At 36.1% G+C, this 18,903-nt stretch overlaps 5 protein-coding genes across 5 annotated transcripts; all 5 read left to right on the top strand.

Annotated features, from left to right (window-relative positions):
- Positions 1-1,106: 1,106 nt before the first annotated feature.
- Positions 1,107-3,407, top strand: LOC108806815 (peroxisome biogenesis protein 3-1). The gene is made up of 7 exons (XM_018579012.2): positions 1,107-1,340; positions 1,458-1,619; positions 1,735-1,925; positions 1,997-2,127; positions 2,435-2,562; positions 2,662-2,868; positions 3,013-3,407. Exons 1-7 carry the CDS (start codon positions 1,327-1,329, stop codon positions 3,254-3,256), a joined length of 1,077 nt encoding a protein of 358 aa, XP_018434514.1. The 5' UTR covers positions 1,107-1,326; the 3' UTR covers positions 3,257-3,407.
- A 545-nt stretch (positions 3,408-3,952) lies between these two features.
- Positions 3,953-5,874, top strand: LOC130500635 (pre-mRNA-splicing factor SPF27 homolog). Its single transcript, XM_056995560.1, has 6 exons — positions 3,953-4,229; positions 4,567-4,745; positions 4,859-4,942; positions 5,247-5,316; positions 5,416-5,549; positions 5,636-5,874. Exons 1-6 carry the CDS (start codon positions 3,990-3,992, stop codon positions 5,679-5,681), a joined length of 753 nt encoding a protein of 250 aa, XP_056851540.1. The 5' UTR covers positions 3,953-3,989; the 3' UTR covers positions 5,682-5,874.
- Positions 5,875-6,342: 468 nt separating this feature from the next.
- LOC108807695 (defensin-like protein 229) lies at positions 6,343-6,554 on the top strand. The gene is given in 2 exon segments (XM_018579949.2): positions 6,343-6,510; positions 6,513-6,554. Coding segments are annotated over 2 exon segments (210 nt in total).
- Positions 6,555-8,723: 2,169 nt separating this feature from the next.
- LOC130500636 (beta-1,2-xylosyltransferase XYXT1-like) lies at positions 8,724-10,970 on the top strand. The gene is made up of 3 exons (XM_056995562.1): positions 8,724-9,168; positions 9,251-9,541; positions 9,633-10,970. The coding sequence occupies exons 1-3, from the start codon at positions 9,009-9,011 to the stop codon at positions 10,817-10,819; spliced, it is 1,638 nt and encodes a 545-aa protein (XP_056851542.1). The 5' UTR covers positions 8,724-9,008; the 3' UTR covers positions 10,820-10,970.
- Positions 10,971-16,922: 5,952 nt separating this feature from the next.
- On the top strand, positions 16,923-18,882 carry LOC108813159 (T-complex protein 1 subunit delta). Its single transcript, XM_018585628.2, has one exon. It carries the CDS (start codon positions 17,078-17,080, stop codon positions 18,680-18,682), a length of 1,605 nt encoding a protein of 534 aa, XP_018441130.2. The 5' UTR covers positions 16,923-17,077; the 3' UTR covers positions 18,683-18,882.
- Positions 18,883-18,903: the final 21 nt, after the last annotated feature.

Below are 18,903 nucleotides of genomic sequence, written 5' to 3' on the forward strand. Positions count from 1 at the left end.
TGTTGGTGCAACGATTTAGTAATGATATTCTTTAGTCCCAAAACTACCTATTTATGTTCTGACATTACATTTACTTATGTCCTATTCTGGAATCAGATTGGTGAACCAGCCCAAAAAGGAGTTGGTCAGATCTTTAAATGGTCATCAGAATCCACTTCGAATAGTCTTTGCATAAATAAGCAATACACTTGCGAAGATACGAGGCTCATCACGGCATATAGTATTCGAGATCCCTTAGTCTTACTTCGAATATCTTTTAAATAAATTAATCAATATACTTACGAAGACACAAGAGGCTCACAACCACATATAGTGTTCAAGATGCCATTCCAGAGCACTGAGGAAGCAGAACAAACGTGTATGGATAAATAGATAAATCTTAAAATCTGTATATAAGGAAGTTCAGAATAATTTTTCCCCGTTGAAACTTGAAACGTTCTCAGCTAGAAACGTTCACACTTATTCTCTGTTGTCGTTTTCAAACATTTTGTTGGTGCTTCTGAAAAGAGTATATGATTGACAAAAAAAAAGGAGTATATGATTCTTTAAAAATATGAATGGGAGGGAAATGATAATTAACGATGTATATCGGAATCCACTCTTATATTCACATAAGTGAAGCTAACTCATAGTTACCTCTGTTCTCTGTCATGACACAGAAGTGCATCACTCTTGTGGTCCAAGCAACAACCACGGCAACTGGATATCATTTCCATTCATAGCAGGTTAGGATGTTCCATGTTCTACAAATCGTATGGAAAATAATCCAGACTAACATATTCTAAACCATGTTGGTTATGTTCTACGTGTATAGTGTAGCTACTCTACTCTTTTACTATGGCCTCAAACAAACGCTCAAAACTTGGTACCAGAGCATACTATAAAATTAGAGAAATTGGAGTACACTTGAAAAATCATATTCGTTAAACCGAAGCTGACAATCAATAACATAATAAAATTTGGTTTTTTTGGATTTAAAAGTTTTAATTCTCTTGCCAAAAACCATATTCAAATTCGTTTTAATGTGTCTAAACCGATAACCGGGATATAAAAAATACTTCGGTTCGGTTAAATAAAAAAAAATACTAAAAAAGAGATTCTGGGTTATCGATTCCAGTATCCAACCAATAAGAGAATCTCTCTCTCTGGTGTCATTCATTATTCACCGAGATCGGAACTCAAAGCCCATCTCTCTCGCCGGAAAGTTCTATCTATCTCGCCTTCAAACCACAATCTCCACCTTCATCTCTCTTCCCTCGGTCCTTCTTTTTCGTTCTTTTGTAATTTTAAAATTCATTGGTTCGAAGCCAATAGCTCCAAAGGGCCATGGATTTGTTCAGGTATCGATTTCTCTCGCTGTTGATTTCGTTTTGCGTAGATACTGTTTGCAAAACTGAGAAAAAATAGGGTTTTTTTTTCACTTAGATTGATTTTGGTTTTATTGTGGCCAAGTTTAGGGGTTTCTGGAGTAAACACAGAAGGAAGATACTGGTGACGACGGCTTGTGTCGGAAGCGGTTATTTGATTTACAGACTATACAATGCTCACACTCGTAACCTCGCCGACTTGGAACGCGAGCTTTCCAACGAGCGTCACAATGATGAGCTCATCAAAGCCCAGTTACGTTTCTTCAAGTCTTTTTTATTTTGCCACGTATATTGTTTATTTATTTATTTATTTTGGAATAGTTTCTCAATATCTTGTCTTGTTGTTTGGCTATGTAACTCTTGCTAGAATGAAGGCTCATTTCGACAACATTCAGATGATTGCTGACACTACTACATTGCCTCACGCGCTGCATCTCTTGAGCAGCCGCATTGTTGAGGATATCGATGTCTCTGGCGTTATGGAGACGTTAAGCAGAGGGAAAGGAACGTTGGTTCCTTCTGAGAAGCTTCATCTTTGGAATGAGCTCAAAGTTTTGAGTGCGTAGTTGCTCCTCTTTCCGTAGATATATATGGCTTCTTGGTTAAATGCTTTTTTTTTTGTTTTCCAGGTTTCACGAGGATGGTTGTGTCGCTGTGGTCAGTGACTATGCTTAGTTTGTACATTAGGGTTCAAGTCAACATTTTGGGCAGACACTTATATATCGACACTGCTAGAGGTCTTGCCAGCTCCCATTTACTTGTAAGCCATTTTACTAACCTTTTTTTGTTATGTCTAAAGAATCGTTGTTGTTTTTTATGAATGGCTTGTGACTTTAGAACCTGCTCCCTTCTGCTTGTAAGATTCAGTTTGCTAATTTTTTGTTTTTGTTTTGAACAATCCACATTTTTGCAAAGGGTGGTATGGATTACTATTGTGTCACTATTCGACATCTCTTATATTATTTTTCTTATTTGTATTCGTTGGTCTTACATATATTGCGTTAATTGGATTACCACAATATCTACCAACGTATTCGCTTATGTGTGTGTGTGTGTTTTTTGCACAGGAAGAGTTAGATCTCATAGATAGAGAGGATGAACAAAAGTTTTTGACAAGTGCTGATTATCTTGCAACCAATAGCATGCCGAGTTTGATTTTCCATATGAAGAGTGCTGTGAAAGAAGTTCTTAAAAGGTACATTCCATCGTCAGAATATTCTCTCCCTTGTTTGTCATGTTGATTTATTGGTTCTGCAAATAATATCAAATCTAATGATGCGTGTTTGGATTGCAGAAAGCAGTTAAAAGATGTGCTAACCACAAGAACTCTTGAAGAAACTGTGATCCGGATTCTTGATGTGTTTATGAGCACTGGAAGTCCACACCACTGGATAGATTATTTAATGATGGCCCATGACACCACCACTGATGTTTCCTCTTCAGATGCAACTGTCACCAAGTTTCATCTACTCGTTACCGAGACTCGTGAAGTACTCACAAGGTGAAGTTGTCTCCTGCTCTTTAACCCCCTGAAAGACAAAAAAAATATCACTTCTTTACGCACCTGTCCTCATATATCCTTAGTGCTCTGTTTCTTCGTTGCAATCATGTAAGTGTGTTTATTGGTCTCTTTTACTTGTTGCAGCACTGAGTTTACAAATGTAGCAGAGATCGCACTCAAGTCTTGTACCGTAGCGTTTGCAGAGGAGATGGAAACACAGCCCGGTATGGCCACAGGGATACAATTGGCGAAGCTCTTACCACAGATTGAGAAGACGGTGCCGGAGATTTCAGCTGGACCGGACAAGAACCGGTTCTTGCAACGCATCCGAGATTTGCCTGAAGTTCAACTCTTTTTTGCTCTCTTATACTCAAACATGCCACATTAATCGCAAATTGCCAAATTGGTTGTTTGTTTTCTCTTCTTCCTTTTTTTTTTTAATCAAAAAGTTATTTCATCATAGTAAAATAGAACATCTCTAGAATAATTGTCCAATATGTATCAATACATTAAATAATGGCATAATAGTATATGATTTATTGATGATATTATAGTTTTGCAGAATTTTTTTTAATAGAGAAAAGCATTAGCATAAGGATCTGATGCCTTGATGATTTTATAGTTTTGGAGATTCTTTTAGAGAAAAGCATTAATATTGGCATAAAAGCATATGATTTGTTGATGATGTTATAGTGAGGGCAATTCTCTCATAACTATTTTTAAGTTTTTGTCATAAAAATAATCTTTCAAAAAATAATCTTTCAAAAAATAAAATAAAATAATTAATATTTATTTTTTATTTACTGAAATTTGAAAATCCATTTCCAAACCCACTCTTTAACTCAAAATCCTAAGTGGTAGATTAGTTAATCTAAATGTTATAAATGCATATTTATTTTTAAAAAAAATCTATTTTGTTCATTTTCCCTCCACTATTTTATGTTTTTATTGTAAAGAAACATAAAATATTGGCCGGAAGATAAACTTCTTCTTAGTTTCTACGGCCCAAAAAGGCTGGAGGCCCAATAACATCGGGTCGGGTCAATGGAACCGGTAACTACTACTAAAGTCCTGCTTTTCCCTCACTTTGGGTCTTTCTTTCTTCTGGAGTGGAGGCGGTGATGGCGACGAACAATGGAGACGTTTTGATGCTAGAGGCGGCGCCGGAGGCTACGAAGCCCTGGGCGAGCGCTGCGAACGCAGAAGTCATCGACGCGCTTCCTTATATCGACGATGACTACGGCAACCCACTCATCAAGGCGGAGGTCGATCGCCTTGTTGAGGAAGAGATGCGTCGGAGCTCGAGAAAGCCTGCCGACTTTCTCAAGGAGTTGCCTCCTCTTCCCAAGTTCGATTTCGAGGTTGAATTTCACTTTGGATCCTCTTAATCAGTTTCTATGTTCGTTTTGTAGCTAGGGTTACGAAAAATTAGGGTTTAGAGTAGATTAGATGAGATCCAATCGTGATAGTGGTTGATGGGAGTTTATCTAAGTTTGAATCAACTAGAATCTTGAGATTGGGAGGAAGCTCATGAGCAAGATTATATATATAGCTAGTTCTTGAAAAGTAGTAGAGCTGTTTATGATCTTGTAGTTGAGTTTCAGTGTTTAGGTAAATGGGTGAACTTGTTGATTCAGTTTCTCTTGTTTATTGATTGTTTTTCTTTGTCTCCTTTGGTTGGTGTATATCGAATATTAGAACTGTCCTGTCCTTGGCAAAGAGTATGAGCGTGTTCGAGCTGGGAAGCCTCCAGTGCGGATCGATTTTGAGTCCCGGTACAAGCTTGAACTGCCGCCTGCTAGTAAGAAAAATGATGATGCTGCCTGGAAGCAGTATCTTCAGAAGAATCAACGGTCATTGCAACAGAAGATGATCGAGTAAGCAAGCACTGTTTTATTAATGTTTCTAGTGAATGATTCTCTTCTGACAAGTTGTTGTTTATATATACTGCGTTCCTCTCTTAACTCATGAATTTGTAAATTTTTCACAGGCTTGAGAATTTGGAAATGATGTCAAAACAGGGCCCTGAGCTTTGGAGACAGAACAACCATCGGCTAGAAGTATTCTTGACCAGGTTTGTTCAAATACAGGATTAATTATGTTGTCAGTCGTACATTTTTACTTGTGATTAAAAGGGCTAAACCTCGGTAGTTGATTGATTGTATATGTTCTTAGAAAGCATTGCTGTCGTTTTTGTTGCATAAATTACTTCTTTGGATTTAGCACACATAAGACTTGCTTTGTGTTTTTCTTCATTTGCTTTCTGTTTTAGAGCTTATTTTTTCTTATGAAACATAAGTGCTCTTATTTTATTGTCTTTTGGAACTTAAACACCAGCAAGATTTATCTCATCACTCTACTTTTTCTCTCTTTTCCAGAATGCAAAAGCTAGCTCAGGAGCAGAACGAAGAAATTGAAAAAGTAAATCGTGAAAGGAAGTATCATCAGGTTATAACGCTTTGGAAATATTTCTTACACATTTCTCCCGAGCAATTCTTCTCTTTAGTTTATTCGGTAATCTGAAACTTTGTTTTGTTGCCACATCAGCAAACCACTGCGTACGAGCTCAATGCACTATCTCAAGAATGGAGACAGCTGTGCATGAAGAATATGGAGATTCAGTCTGCTTGTGCTGTGCTAGAGACACAGATCGATTCGTTCAAAAGGGAAGCTGCTGAAAGGTGAAGTAATTCTTGTCTTACCTCTTGGCATCGCTCAAGAGTTGTATTTCAGTGCTAAACTGAAACTTATTGTGTTTGTGTTTCAGAGGATGGAACTTAGAAGAGAAACTAGAGAGTGTCAAGCCGCTTTAACCGCAGTGAGGCAACCGCTGGGGTTGTTGGCCCCGCTCTTTGCTTGCCTTTACTGATATGTTTAGGCATATCGTTTACGATTTCTTAGTGAAAATTATGTTTTTAACCTTTGTAACGATTATCATTTCTCTGTTATAAATTGAATGTTGGTTTATCAGATATTATAAAGGATAACATTATGATTTGATAAGAATCATCTTAGGTTAATGAGTGTTCCTGTATGTGCAATGCGATCGGTTTACAATTTATGAGAGAATTGGTTTGTTAGGTGATTTAGGCAGAAATGGTAAGAAGCTAAAATTGTGGCCTCCAAGATGTTATCTCTTTTGTAAAAGTGTAAGTGAAAATAAAAGATACACAATTAAGATCCAGTGGATGACTTCCATTTGATGATTTCAACAACTTCTATTTTTATATATTACCTTCTAGTGTGTCTGCATCTACATCATTTTACGTCGAATCATGAAGAAGTTTTCTACTTTGTTCATGGTTTCTTATATTATCTCTTTATTCCTTCTCGTCCACGGTCCACGTGAAAGATAATGTACATATTAGTAATTATTCCCAATATAACAAACGTTTCTACAATTTTATTTTAGCTCATAACGGTTGCATGACGCAATAATATAAAGAGCTTTTTGTTTACTATGGTTGATACGAAATGATAGAGATGAAAACTCCGGAGATAAAAACGAAAGTGTGCAAAATGGCACGAGTTTTTGAACAGAATTGTGGGTGGGATGGAAGCAAGACTTGCATAAAAGGATCCAATAAAATTCTCGAGTACCCTTGTCATTGCGTGTGTGACATTTATGATGTAGCCATTTCGGTAGACGTATTTGCACATGTAAATTTCCAAATACTCCTTGCTAATTTATCGAGTTTTACAATTACAAATCTCTTTTGCTAATATAGTATAAAAGAAAAATATTTCTATTGATAAACCCCACAGGATAAACCCTATGGGATGATTCAGTCGGTCTCAGAAAGAAAATATTAAATGTTATAGAATGGACTATCCCAAATCGTACCACATTGCATGATCCGAACTTGGGAAGATGGACAGATCATATGTTATGGTTATCATGTAACCACTTTGGTCGAGGCCGAGATCTATAGTGCTAATTTAGTTTTCTGAGGAAATCGAACACAAAACTAATATAAATATACACCAAACTCCAATATTGGCTACATCACTTGGTTGAAAAAAAATGGAATGTAAAAATTCCTTGGGGTTAGCATGGCGCATAAACTATATCGTGTATAATATAAGAGAAAATATTTCGCAAGAATTGCTTGTGTTAGCATGGCACATGAATTATATCATGTCGGTTTAAATGTATTTTCAAATAAACTTATGTTTACGTCTGTAAAGATCATTAAACTAATAACTCTTCATAGAACTATAGATCCATGCATCGTAATTCTTCTGCATTTGCAAATCATCAAAAACATTATTATATAATTATTAATTTCTATAACCGATAGCACAACCAATACTTTATTATTATATACATTTATATATACTTACATAGTTTTTCAATTCAACATTTCAATAATAAAAAACGTATACTGGAAGGTGCACACGTACATTGTCATGCGACCCACCAAATAGGCTATAAGACACGGAACTTGTTAGAATGTCTTTTTCTTACTTAACAACTCTCTTATAATTGCTATTATCATGATGCTTCTTATTAATCAATTATCACCTAACTAATGCAAAGAAAAAAAACATCTATATTTTCTTATAAGATTACGACTGGGTGTTGAGGTAATCAACGCACGTTTTGGATTATAAAATATATTTTCTACAAAATAAAAATAAAAGTGGATTTAGTCCTCCAAATTTCAGTAGTAAGATTCAAGTTATAGCCATATTAACAGAAGTGCAGTTACTACTGTGTTAAAAAGCCATATTAACAGAAGTAATCATTATTGAAACTTTTGTTGCACCAATGAATTTATTTAGAACCAAACTATAGGTTTTTGTGGATGATGATACAATTTCAGAATTTGACCAATCATAACGAAATCCACTTTTTGTTATTTTCATCATTTAATTATTAGATAACGGTTGTGATAAGTATTCACTTATTACATGAATATACATGAAGATACTTTACAATCTAATTCAATGGAGATATTTTTTTAAAAAAATTTAAAAGTATCTCTATCTAATTGAAATTTGATAAATTTTCAACTGAGTCTGTCTAATTAGATGATGATATATACTCTACAACTTAATAAGACTATATGCATGAATTATTATATTCATTTATATGAAAAATATAATAAGAGATTGTTGGAGAAAGTCTAAAGACAATCTAACAACCATGCTTAATAAAAATCTAGAAAAATTTCACCAACTGTTAGTTGATTCATAGCTTTCAGGCCAAATTTGATTCTGCCGCCTTCGTTAACTGGATTCAATAAAACGAAGACTAAACAATGAACAAACAATCAATCAATCATTTAGATTTTGGTTGTGTCATAACAGTCAACTACAAACTTCTTTTCATTTCTATTTTTAATTATTTTTGAACGTTTCAGACGAAACATCATATGATTTATGATTATTTAGATGATCTCGTCGTTTAAATTTAAAGACTCGACAAACATTTTACTAGCTATTGAAGCATGTTCACCTTATACGAAAGCACGAGGCTGTGATTCCTAAAATAAGTGTTTGTGGATACGATTTACCATTACCTATTTTAGAACACATAGGATATCGTATTGTAAGACAAAAAAATCATTGCATCCACAGCTTCAAGTTTATTCACAAAGTAAAATGTACTAAATTTCCATATTTTTAATAAAATGAAAGAGTTCGAGACTTTTTGGTTTGTAAGTCGTACTATTGATAAATTTTTTGGTGTTTATTTATTTGTTAATTAACTTAAAACGAAGCTAAAAAGAAGAATCGTGGGGGAGCATTTGCTTACCAAGACTTCTTCTAACAACTGCATGCCCTCCAAATCCTTTCTCCAGTGCCGACAATCCCCACATATAAATTAATAAAATCATGTTCCTAATAACTAATAACAAACTTATATTAAAAAAAAAAAAGTTTGATTTTCAACACTTGAAACTTCTCTTCGTGATTCCTGTCTTAAGATCCCGACATTTACAGAAACAATCATTGACCACGAGTAGCAATGTCGTAAGAACAAGTTCTTATATACTTAATTCATATACAATCTCCTCTCTCTCTCTCTCGCATTCATTCAAAGCTCTCTAAAATAGCGGGTAAACTCAGCTTTCAGAGTTTTCTTGTACAACAAGAAAATAAAAGAGTTTTGTCTCACTTGAGAGACAAGAAAGATGACAGAGAAGGATCTTCTTTACGATACAATACTTGCTCGTAGCTTTAGCAGAAACGAGCAGAAGAGACTTGGCTATGGAGCTTTCATTGCCTCTCTTCTTTTTGTCTTCACTCTTTGCACCGTCTTTAAACCTTATCTCAGCCCTTTACCACCGATCGGTTAGCCCCTTACCAACTTCTCAAAAAGCAAGAAATTAAAGCACATAAACTAACTAACATCTCTCTTTCTTTCTTTCTTCAGTGGAGTTGCAGTTACCAGTGAACGCTGGTCTTAGGATGCTGAGAATAACTGAACCGCAGAAACCTCAAGCTTTAAGGAGCAGCAACAATACAACATATGGAGATTCTGAGAATCTAACTATCCCTACGGATCAAATTAATATTACATCAAATGCAACCACTCTTCAGAAACTAATCAGTTCTGAAGATCATATGCGTAGCGTCTTCAAGGACACAAGCTTGCCCAAGAGTCGTCTTGATTCGTTTAACTCTACTACTAACACTACAATCTCCAAAGAACAAGTTATTACAGGTTCACATTCTTAACAATTGTTTAATTATTTATTGTCTTAATCAATTTCTTTGCACTTACGAATCTGTGTTTTTCTTCTGTGGATTTTCAGAAGATAATAAAATGGAGAAAACAATAAAACCTATATGCAAGAAACTAGCAAGAACAGAGATATGCGAACTAAACGGCGACGTAAGAGTCCAGGGCAAATCCGCGACGGTTCATGCATCGATCGCCTATGCGTTTTCAGGAAACTCCACGTGGCATATCAAACCCTACGCGAGAAACGGTGACGTGGCGGCGATGGATCGCGTGAGAGAATGGACGGTGAAACTGGAACAAAACGCTGATTTGTTATCGCGTTGCGTCAGGAATCACAGCGTTCCGGCGATACTGTTCTCTCTCGGAGGCTACTCGATGAACAACTTCCACGATTTCACCGACATCGTGATTCCTCTGTACACGACGGTGCGCAGATTCAACGGCGAAGTACAGTTCCTCGTAACGAACAGGAACCAACCGTGGATCAACAAATTCAAGGAGGTGCTGAGGAGTCTCTCGAACTACGATCTGATTTACATCGACGAAGAAAACGAGACGCACTGTTTCGCCACCGTCGTCGTCGGTCTCAACCGCCATCCGGAGTACTACAAAGAGCTGACGATCGATCCGTCGTATTCGGAATATTCGATGTCGGATTTCCGGAGATTCCTTAGAGACGCGTACTCGTTGCGAAACGCCGCCGTGAACACGAGAAAGAACCAGCTGCGGCGGAGGAGGAGGCCGAGGATGCTGATTCTGGCGAGGGGGAGATCGCGAGCGTTCACGAACGCAGGGGAGATCGCGAGAGCGGCGAGACGAATCGGATTCAAAGTCGTTGCGGCGGAAGCGAGCGGAGACGTCGCGAGTTTTGCGCGGATCGTGAACTCGTGCGACGTCATGCTCGGCGTTCACGGCGCGGGGCTTACGAACATGGTGTTCTTGCCGGAGAAAGCCGCCGTGATTCAGATTCTTCCGATCGGGGGATTCGAGTGGCTCGCGAAGACGGATTTCGAGGAGCCGTCGAAGGGGATGGATCTGAGGTATCTGGAGTACAAGATCGCGGCGGAGGAGAGCACGCTTTTGCGGCGGTACGGACGCGATCACGAGGTCGTGAGGGATCCATCGGCGGTTGGGAGACGCGGGTGGGAAATGTTCCAGTCGGTTTATTTGGTACAGCAGAACGTGACCGTTGATATTAACCGGTTCAAGCCGGTTCTTGTCAAAGCTTTTGAGCTATTGCAGATGCAGTCAGTGTAAATTAAATATCAACTGCATTTCGTACTGTAAAAGTGTAAATTCTTGTAGTCGGCTCGGGATTTGAATATTTATCATTAATTTTTTTAATGATTTGATATCCACTTTATGAAAAAATCAAATAGTCAAATAAAAGCATAACCTTGGTGTTTATGCACAAACATGTTCGTATTACTAAGAAAATTTACATAACGATAAATTGGTGACACTTTGATGAATCAAAAAAATGGAAAATAGTAACTGAACTACGTTTCATTTGAGAAAATGAATAAATAAATAAAAGAATGGCGATGAATAATCTTTTTTAAAAAATTCTATTTGTTTCTCGTCAAAGTTTAGAAGAAATAAATGTTTTCATAAATTCATTTAAACATGAGGAAAAAAAGAGAAATTTGGTGAGACCTACATGTAATAAATTTGACAAAAAATCAACATAAATGGTATAAAATTAGAGGAACAAAGAATTCATCATCTTTTTTTTTCTAAAACATGGTCACCAATTGGAGCCTGTAGTATATTAACCTCATGAATAATGAGGACACTACACGTATTCTAGTGATATGCACGACCAATCACATTCTAATATTTTTGTTCAAATGAAATGAAACGTTGATTTTTAATGTTTGATATTTACCTGATACGGTGATACCTACTATTAATTAAAGTCAAAGATTCGTTTTACAACTACATCATGAAAGATGGATCAGGATCACCATTATATAAGCTCCAAGATTCTATGTAAAACTTACCCAAAAAAGATTCTGTATAAAACAAGATACAGCACAAAGACTCGTCATGCAAACGTGACTCCTACGTAAGGAACTATTCCACCTTGAGAGTTGTAACAATGCAACAGGAGTGTCAGTTTTGAGGATTCCCAAACATTTGATTGAACACACATCTTATATTTTTCACTATAAAAGAATGATTTGACAAGAAGAAATAAAAACATTATGCATTTCCATAAATCAAATAGTTGTGGTAGTTTCAACATTTTTATCCTATTCAAATAAATCCAAGCCAATGCTTCATTTACAGTAAAGCCATGAATTGGCATTACAACTTGCTCCAAACTTTAGCAAAAGAAGAAAACCTTGCTTCATACGTTATTTCTTGAACACAATCCTTTCTACAACTATCTTCATATATTGACGCGCTCCTTAGATGACAAAATCAATCAAATGAAATTGATACAAGTGAGTTTCACATCCCCGTCAATATTCCATCAAAAAAAAAGCAATTTTCCTAAATAGATATTTTCAAGTTTTTGTGTATAAAGTTTTTTTTTTTAAAAATGACCAAAATATTTCACTTAATAGCTAAAACACCATTATACTCTAGATATATAAATGAAATTTCTTATAGTTTCGAATTGTATATTTTCAAATTGGAACTTTTATAAGTTTTTTTTCTGAAATTTTCTTTTTCATTTTTTCATTTTTTTTTTTGAAATTTGAAAATTCTTTTTAAAACTGTTTTAAAATTTTTATTTTCAATTTCTAATACCTCTTAACTCTAAATCTTAAGATCTAAATTAGTTAAGCTTAGTAGTATAAATATACAATTTACTTCTTTAATGAAATATTTTGGTCATTTATTTATTGTAGATTATATTTATGACAAAAAATTTCTTAGAGCTATCATAAAGTATTTCTCATAAAAAAGGTCTAATTTACTTGAAAAGTCCAAAGCACAAGATCAAAGTCCATTACGCTAGAAAGCAAACCCGAACAAGTTGTACAAATAAGGCTTTAAGCGCGAGTACAATAACCGCAGAACCATCTAATCTATTAAAACTGAAGTACAAAAATAAAATAATCCTTAGTTTTCCTCAAAAATTACATACCTATGCCACTGAATTAATTAACACCATATCAAATCAAATCTGTGAGTTAATATTTTCACTTTTAAATTAAGAAACGTATCTCCACATATATAGCTATTAATTGTACTTAGTCAATTTCACTTTCCTTATCAAGTAGATTATACTTTAGCGATTTTAGATATTTACATATGACTATTTATATATATTATCAATTATTTAAACTAACTTAAAAGTATCAGATATATTCTGGAGGTTTTTAAATACATTAAATCTAAAATATATATAAGTATATAAATCTATTTCGAATATGTTTGGGTATCCGAAATATTTTGATTCGAATCGGATTCGGTTTCAGTTCTCTAAATTCCAAAATTTTGATTAATTTAGATATTTAATCAATTTTAATTCGGGTTTGGTACTTTTTTTGGATCGGGATCAGTTCGATTTTTTGGATTCGGATTTTCTTGCAACTCTAATATTGACATGGAAAATAGATAACAACATATTTTATAGAAAATACACCCGCACGGGCGTGCGGGTCAAAATCTAGTTTGTCATTAAAACATGCCTGACAATTTGCGTAACATCCACTTCGTGTAAGACCGTACACCAAATACAATTTCACCAACAAAGACGGCGATCAATCATCTCTACATTTTTCAAGTGCTATTATGTCTATAAAAGGAGACTTATTCAACATGAGAAATCCAGCACTCCAACACATATGATAAAACTGAGAAAATAAGCTAGAGAGATAAACACATGAATTTTTTTTTTTGTTAACCCGGGTGTTCGAATTCCCGTAGGAACCCGACTAGCGCCGACCACCGCCCCACAATCTGAACCACTAAGGGTCCGGAGGGTTTTACGGCAGCGGCGGCTTCCCGAAAGCCCGGAGGGACCATGTGAAAACCCCGGTAACCAACGCGAATCGAACCTGCGCGGAGCGTATTGGTTGGTATCTCAACTCGCTTCTAGGCCAACCCGTGTTGGTTTAAACACATGAACTTAATATTCTTTTGACCATATTTGAATAGGAAGCCCACTTTTTTCTTAATCATCTTTCACTTCTCTAATTGAGTCCCCTTTTTGACCTACTTTCTTCCTAAACTCATTAAACACTTCGTGGAATTCTTGCTTCCTTCAAGAGATATTATTTGCTAAAAATAACAACAATCTTAGACATTTCTAAATCTAAACACATTTGAAACCCACCATTTGTTTAGCGTAGTCGTGGGAAGCCGTCCAGAGATAGCGAATCTGTTAAGATTTAGAAATGTCAAGATTGTTTAGGCTCCACAATATATAGATATCAAAGCACACCAACGTTAGAAAATCGGCTGTGGTCTACTGGTTGTATATTGTTTTAGATGATAATTGAAATGTAAAGATTGAAGCATGTATGCTATCTGCCTATCTTTACTATTTAATGTGAATATGGGCTAATTTTTTATTCTTTTTAGGTTTTAGCTTTAGAGAGCAACATTTCGGTATTTGTAGAATTTGGATACATAATAGGACTAATTATAAAATTTCGGAAAATCGAAATTTATGATGGGCTTTATGGGATAAATACGGCTTCCTTACAAAATTCGAGTAGCCCCGTTATTAGAAGAAATAGAGTAGTTTGTGTAACCAAACACCAGCGTAAACCCTAGTGAATTTTCAAAATCTCCTTTCCTCTCTCATTTCCAGAAAGTCTTTGGAACCTATCAAGACATGGATCAGGATCAAACTTATCTAACTCCAGGGGCGGATCTACAGTACCACCAACGGGGGCACGTGCCCCCGACTACTTTTTAAATTTTTCTTATTAGCCAGGTTATTAATGACTTTCGTGCAACAGTTGATAAAGATGCTCCCAGTTAGGTTGACTTCTTACTTGGTTCAAAACCATCCCGTTGTCTTTTTTCTCTGGTTTTACTTTACCTCGTGGTGTACAATTAATGTCTTTTGACACGTCTACTACTACAATAGCTTTCTTTAATGAGATTTTTTCTACCTTTGTTTTATTGTTAACATTATTATTTTTATGTTAACGTCTTTATCTTTCTTTATTTGTGATTAATAGTTCTTTCTATTATAATATATATTTAATTTTTATGTTTCAACTCTTTAGCACACTTTAAGTCATTTATTTTAATACTCCCTCTGTTTTTTTTAAACTTACATGTTCAAGATTTTTCACACATTTTAATAAAACACATTAAATTTACATAATTTTTTTGTTTTTATCTTTCTTCCATAATTGTAAACCAATAAAAATTCAATAAGTGCAATTAAGTTTTTTAAGTTTATAATTATATGATAAAACATGCAATGAAAATATATAAATAGATATTTATGAAATATTTTTTTTCTAAAATATGTAATTTTAAGAAACGGAGGGAGTACTAAACATTAGCAATTGCTAATAGAAAAAATGAAAGAGTTTAAGTCTTTATGTTATAATATAATTAATTGATTATAAATAAGTTCGGTAAGATACATATGCTGTTATATATGTAAATTTGAAGACTACTTTTTATATATATTCAAATTAATTTTAACTGCAACAATATGCTATTGTGATTAGTTACATTTCTAAAAAAAAAATTATTTCATAAAATCTGTTTTGAGTTGAACAATATTAAATCTTATTATTTGCTTGCAGTTTTTAATTAACTATTAATGATTAGTTGTTTACAATAATATTAAATTATAATTTATTTATTTTATATAATTTAATTTAATATCATTTAATATATATATTAATTATGTGCCCCCGTCAAATAATTGGTCTAGATCCGCCACTGTCTAACTCCAAGATTCTATCAAACGTCACACACCACAAAGACTCTTCATGCAAACGGGACTTTTATGTACGGATCTAGCTATATTTTTTTTTTGATCAACAGCGTATGGATCTATTCTTAATTCGCACCTTGATATGTAACACGAGTGTCAAACCTTCCATTTTCACTATAAACAATGAATTGACAAGAAAAACATTTCGATAAATCAAATAGTTGAGGTAGTCTTCAACATTTTATTATTTCCCAATAAATCCAGGTAAGTACTACTTATTCATCGATCTAACATGGGTGATCTATCTATGACTAAATTTGGTGAAACAACACCAATCCATCTCGAATTTGGTGGTTAAATTCCACTGCGGTGTTGGAGATCAAATATTTGTTTACAGTAGGATATAAACCATAATTTCTAAAAATCAAGGATTTTTTTTTCCATTTTAACACAAAAGTTCCTTTCAACATGTATAATTGACCACGAGTTCTGACCAACCTCTTTCTTTTCAGGTGAAATGGAAAAGATACCGGTTTAAAGGTTGGTAAACAAGATTTGGCTTGGTTCGGTTCGATTTTACATACCGGAACACTGGATACAGGATAGGAGTAAATGTAAAATTTTGGAAAATCGAAAGTTAACTTAATTTTGGAATTCACGGTTCAATGGAAGTTAACCTACTTCGTCATTTTACTTACATAATTACTCTTTTTTGCCAACAACTTAGGGCCTGACTGGTGTAACCGCAGCGGTTGCTGTTGCGGTTACGGGAGTTTGCGGGTGCGAGTGGTTGCGGTTTTAAGCGTTTTTTAGAGATTTGTACGACTGGTATAGCTGTTAGAAATTGTTGCGTTTGCAGGACTCTTATGACTGGTAAACTACAAAACGCAACATCTGTTAAATAATAATTTAACAATATTTACATTTTATGTAATTATAAAAATATTAAAAATCACAATAATATGATAAATATAAAATTTATATTTATAAAATCATATTATTCAATTTTAAAAATTTATAGAAAATATTTTAGTTTTGAAATTTTATAATATAAATTGAAATATAATATGAATACATTTTACAATTTCTATTATTTCAATTGAAATTTTTTATTGGATATTTTTAGTATTATTTTTATTTATTCTGTTTTTAAAGAAAAAAAATTACCTTCCCGCAACCGCCCGCAACCGCAAACGCTAGCTGGAACCAGCTTTTGATTTTAAGAGGTTCGGAGCGGTTTGAAGCAATTTGTAGCGTTTTCTGTGATTGTTTCGAAACGCCAACAACCGCTATAAACCGCAAAAGCTGCGTTTCCGGGCGGTAGCGGGAAAACTAGTCGGCACCTTAATCACTTTTTCATTCAAGAAAACAATAATCTGAAAATCGAAGATCCATAATGGGCTTTTGGGCTAACTACAGTTTACTCACAAAATTCGAAGAGGCCCACATTTAAGAAGATTAGATTAGTCCGTGTAACCAAACACCAGCGTAAACCCTAGTGAAAATTTTCAAAATCTCCTCCTTTCCTCCCATTCATTTCCAGAACTCACTTGTTGGGCTCCACCTTGGGTTCCCTTTCACTCCATCGTAACACTGATCAGATCTCAGTCTCGTATCAGATCTCAACCTCTCGTCTACTCCTCACAAAAATGGCCGCCGCATCCACGGCATCGAGGCCCCGCGCATCCAAATCGGAGTCCTTCGTCGACAACAAACGCAAGGAAGACATCCGATCCGCCAACATCAACGCCGGCCGCGCCGTCGCCGACGCCGTCCGCACGAGCCTCGGCCCCAAGGGGATGGACAAGATGATCTCCACCGCGAGCGGCGAGGTCATCATCACCAACGACGGAGCCACGATCGTCAACAAGATGGACGTCTTACAGCCCGCCGCGAAGATGATGGTGGAGCTCTCCAAATCTCAGGACTCCGCCGCCGGAGACGGGACCACCACCGTCGTCGTTCTCGCCGGAGCCTTGCTTAGAGTCTGCCAATCGCTCTTAGCCTCCGGGATCCACCCTACCGTGATCTCGGACGCGCTCCACAAGTCTTGTGGTAAGTCCGTTGATATCTTAACCGCCATGGCTGTCCCTGTGGAACTCACTGATAGAGAATCTTTAGTGAAATCGGCTAGCACGTCGTTGAATAGTAAGGTTGTTAGTCAGTACTCTACATTGCTCGCTCCGTTAGCTGTGGATGCGGTTCTCTCCGTGATTGATCCGGAGAAGCCGGAGATCGTTGATCTGCGTGATATCAAGATTGTTAAGAAGCTTGGTGGGACTGTTGACGATACGCACACGGTGAACGGTTTGGTGTTTGACAAGAAGGTGAGCCATGCTGCTGGTGGACCTACGAGGATGGAGAACGCGAAGATCGCTGTGATTCAGTTCCAGATCTCGCCTCCGAAGACGGACATTGAGCAGAGTATTGTTGTTTCGGATTATACTCAGATGGATAGGATCTTGAAAGAAGAGAGGAACTACATCTTGGGGATGATTAAGAAGATTAAAGCGACTGGTTGTAATGTTTTGTTGATCCAGAAGAGTATTTTGAGGGATGCTGTGACTGATCTGTCTCTTCACTATTTGGCTAAAGCTAAGATTATGGTGATTAAGGATGTTGAGAGGGATGAGATTGAGTTTGTTACCAAGACGTTGAACTGCTTGCCGATCGCTAACATTGAACATTTCAGAGGCGAGAAGCTTGGCCATGCTGATCTCGTTGAAGAAGCGTCGCTTGGAGATGGGAAGATTTTGAAGATCACTGGGATTAAAGATATGGGGAGGACCACCTCTGTTCTTGTCCGTGGTTCTAATCAACTTGTTTTGGATGAAGCTGAGAGGAGTCTGCACGATGCTTTGTGTGTTGTCAGGTGTTTGGTGAGCAAGAGGTTTTTGATTGCGGGAGGTGGTGCGCCTGAGATTGAGCTCTCGAGGCAGCTGGGTGCTTGGGCTAAGGTGCTACATGGGATGGAAGGTTACTGTGTGAAGTCTTTCGCTGAAGCTCTCGAGGTTATCCCGTACACGCTAGCTGAGAATGCAGGTTTGAATCCTATTGCTATTGTGACTGAACTCAGGAACAAGCATGCTCAAGGGGAAATAAACTCTGGGATCAATGTGAGGAAAGGGCAGATCACTAACATCTTGGAGGAGAATGTCGTGCAGCCTCTGCTTGTGAGCACCAGCGCGATCACTCTAGCGACTGAATGTGTAAGGATGATTTTGAAGATCGATGACATCGTTACTGTGAGGTAGTGTGGTAGTTTCATCCTTGCTCCATCTGAGGCTTTGTTTCTTTTTCGTGTTTTTTTTTTTCGCAATTTGTTGTTGAACTTAGACCCCCCTCGTCTTTCACCATGTTCTATTGCAGCTAAGTTGTTTTCTTTGTGGTTTAGTGCGACTTTAATTCTTTCTAGTGATTTGATATCAAGAATTCCCCTTTTTTGTTTAAGATGGTGATGATGATTTGGTTATAT

The sequence above is a fragment of the Raphanus sativus genome, unplaced genomic scaffold, assembly GCF_000801105.2.
Source record: "Raphanus sativus cultivar WK10039 unplaced genomic scaffold, ASM80110v3 Scaffold0005, whole genome shotgun sequence".
Classification (NCBI taxonomy): domain Eukaryota; kingdom Viridiplantae; phylum Streptophyta; class Magnoliopsida; order Brassicales; family Brassicaceae; genus Raphanus; species Raphanus sativus.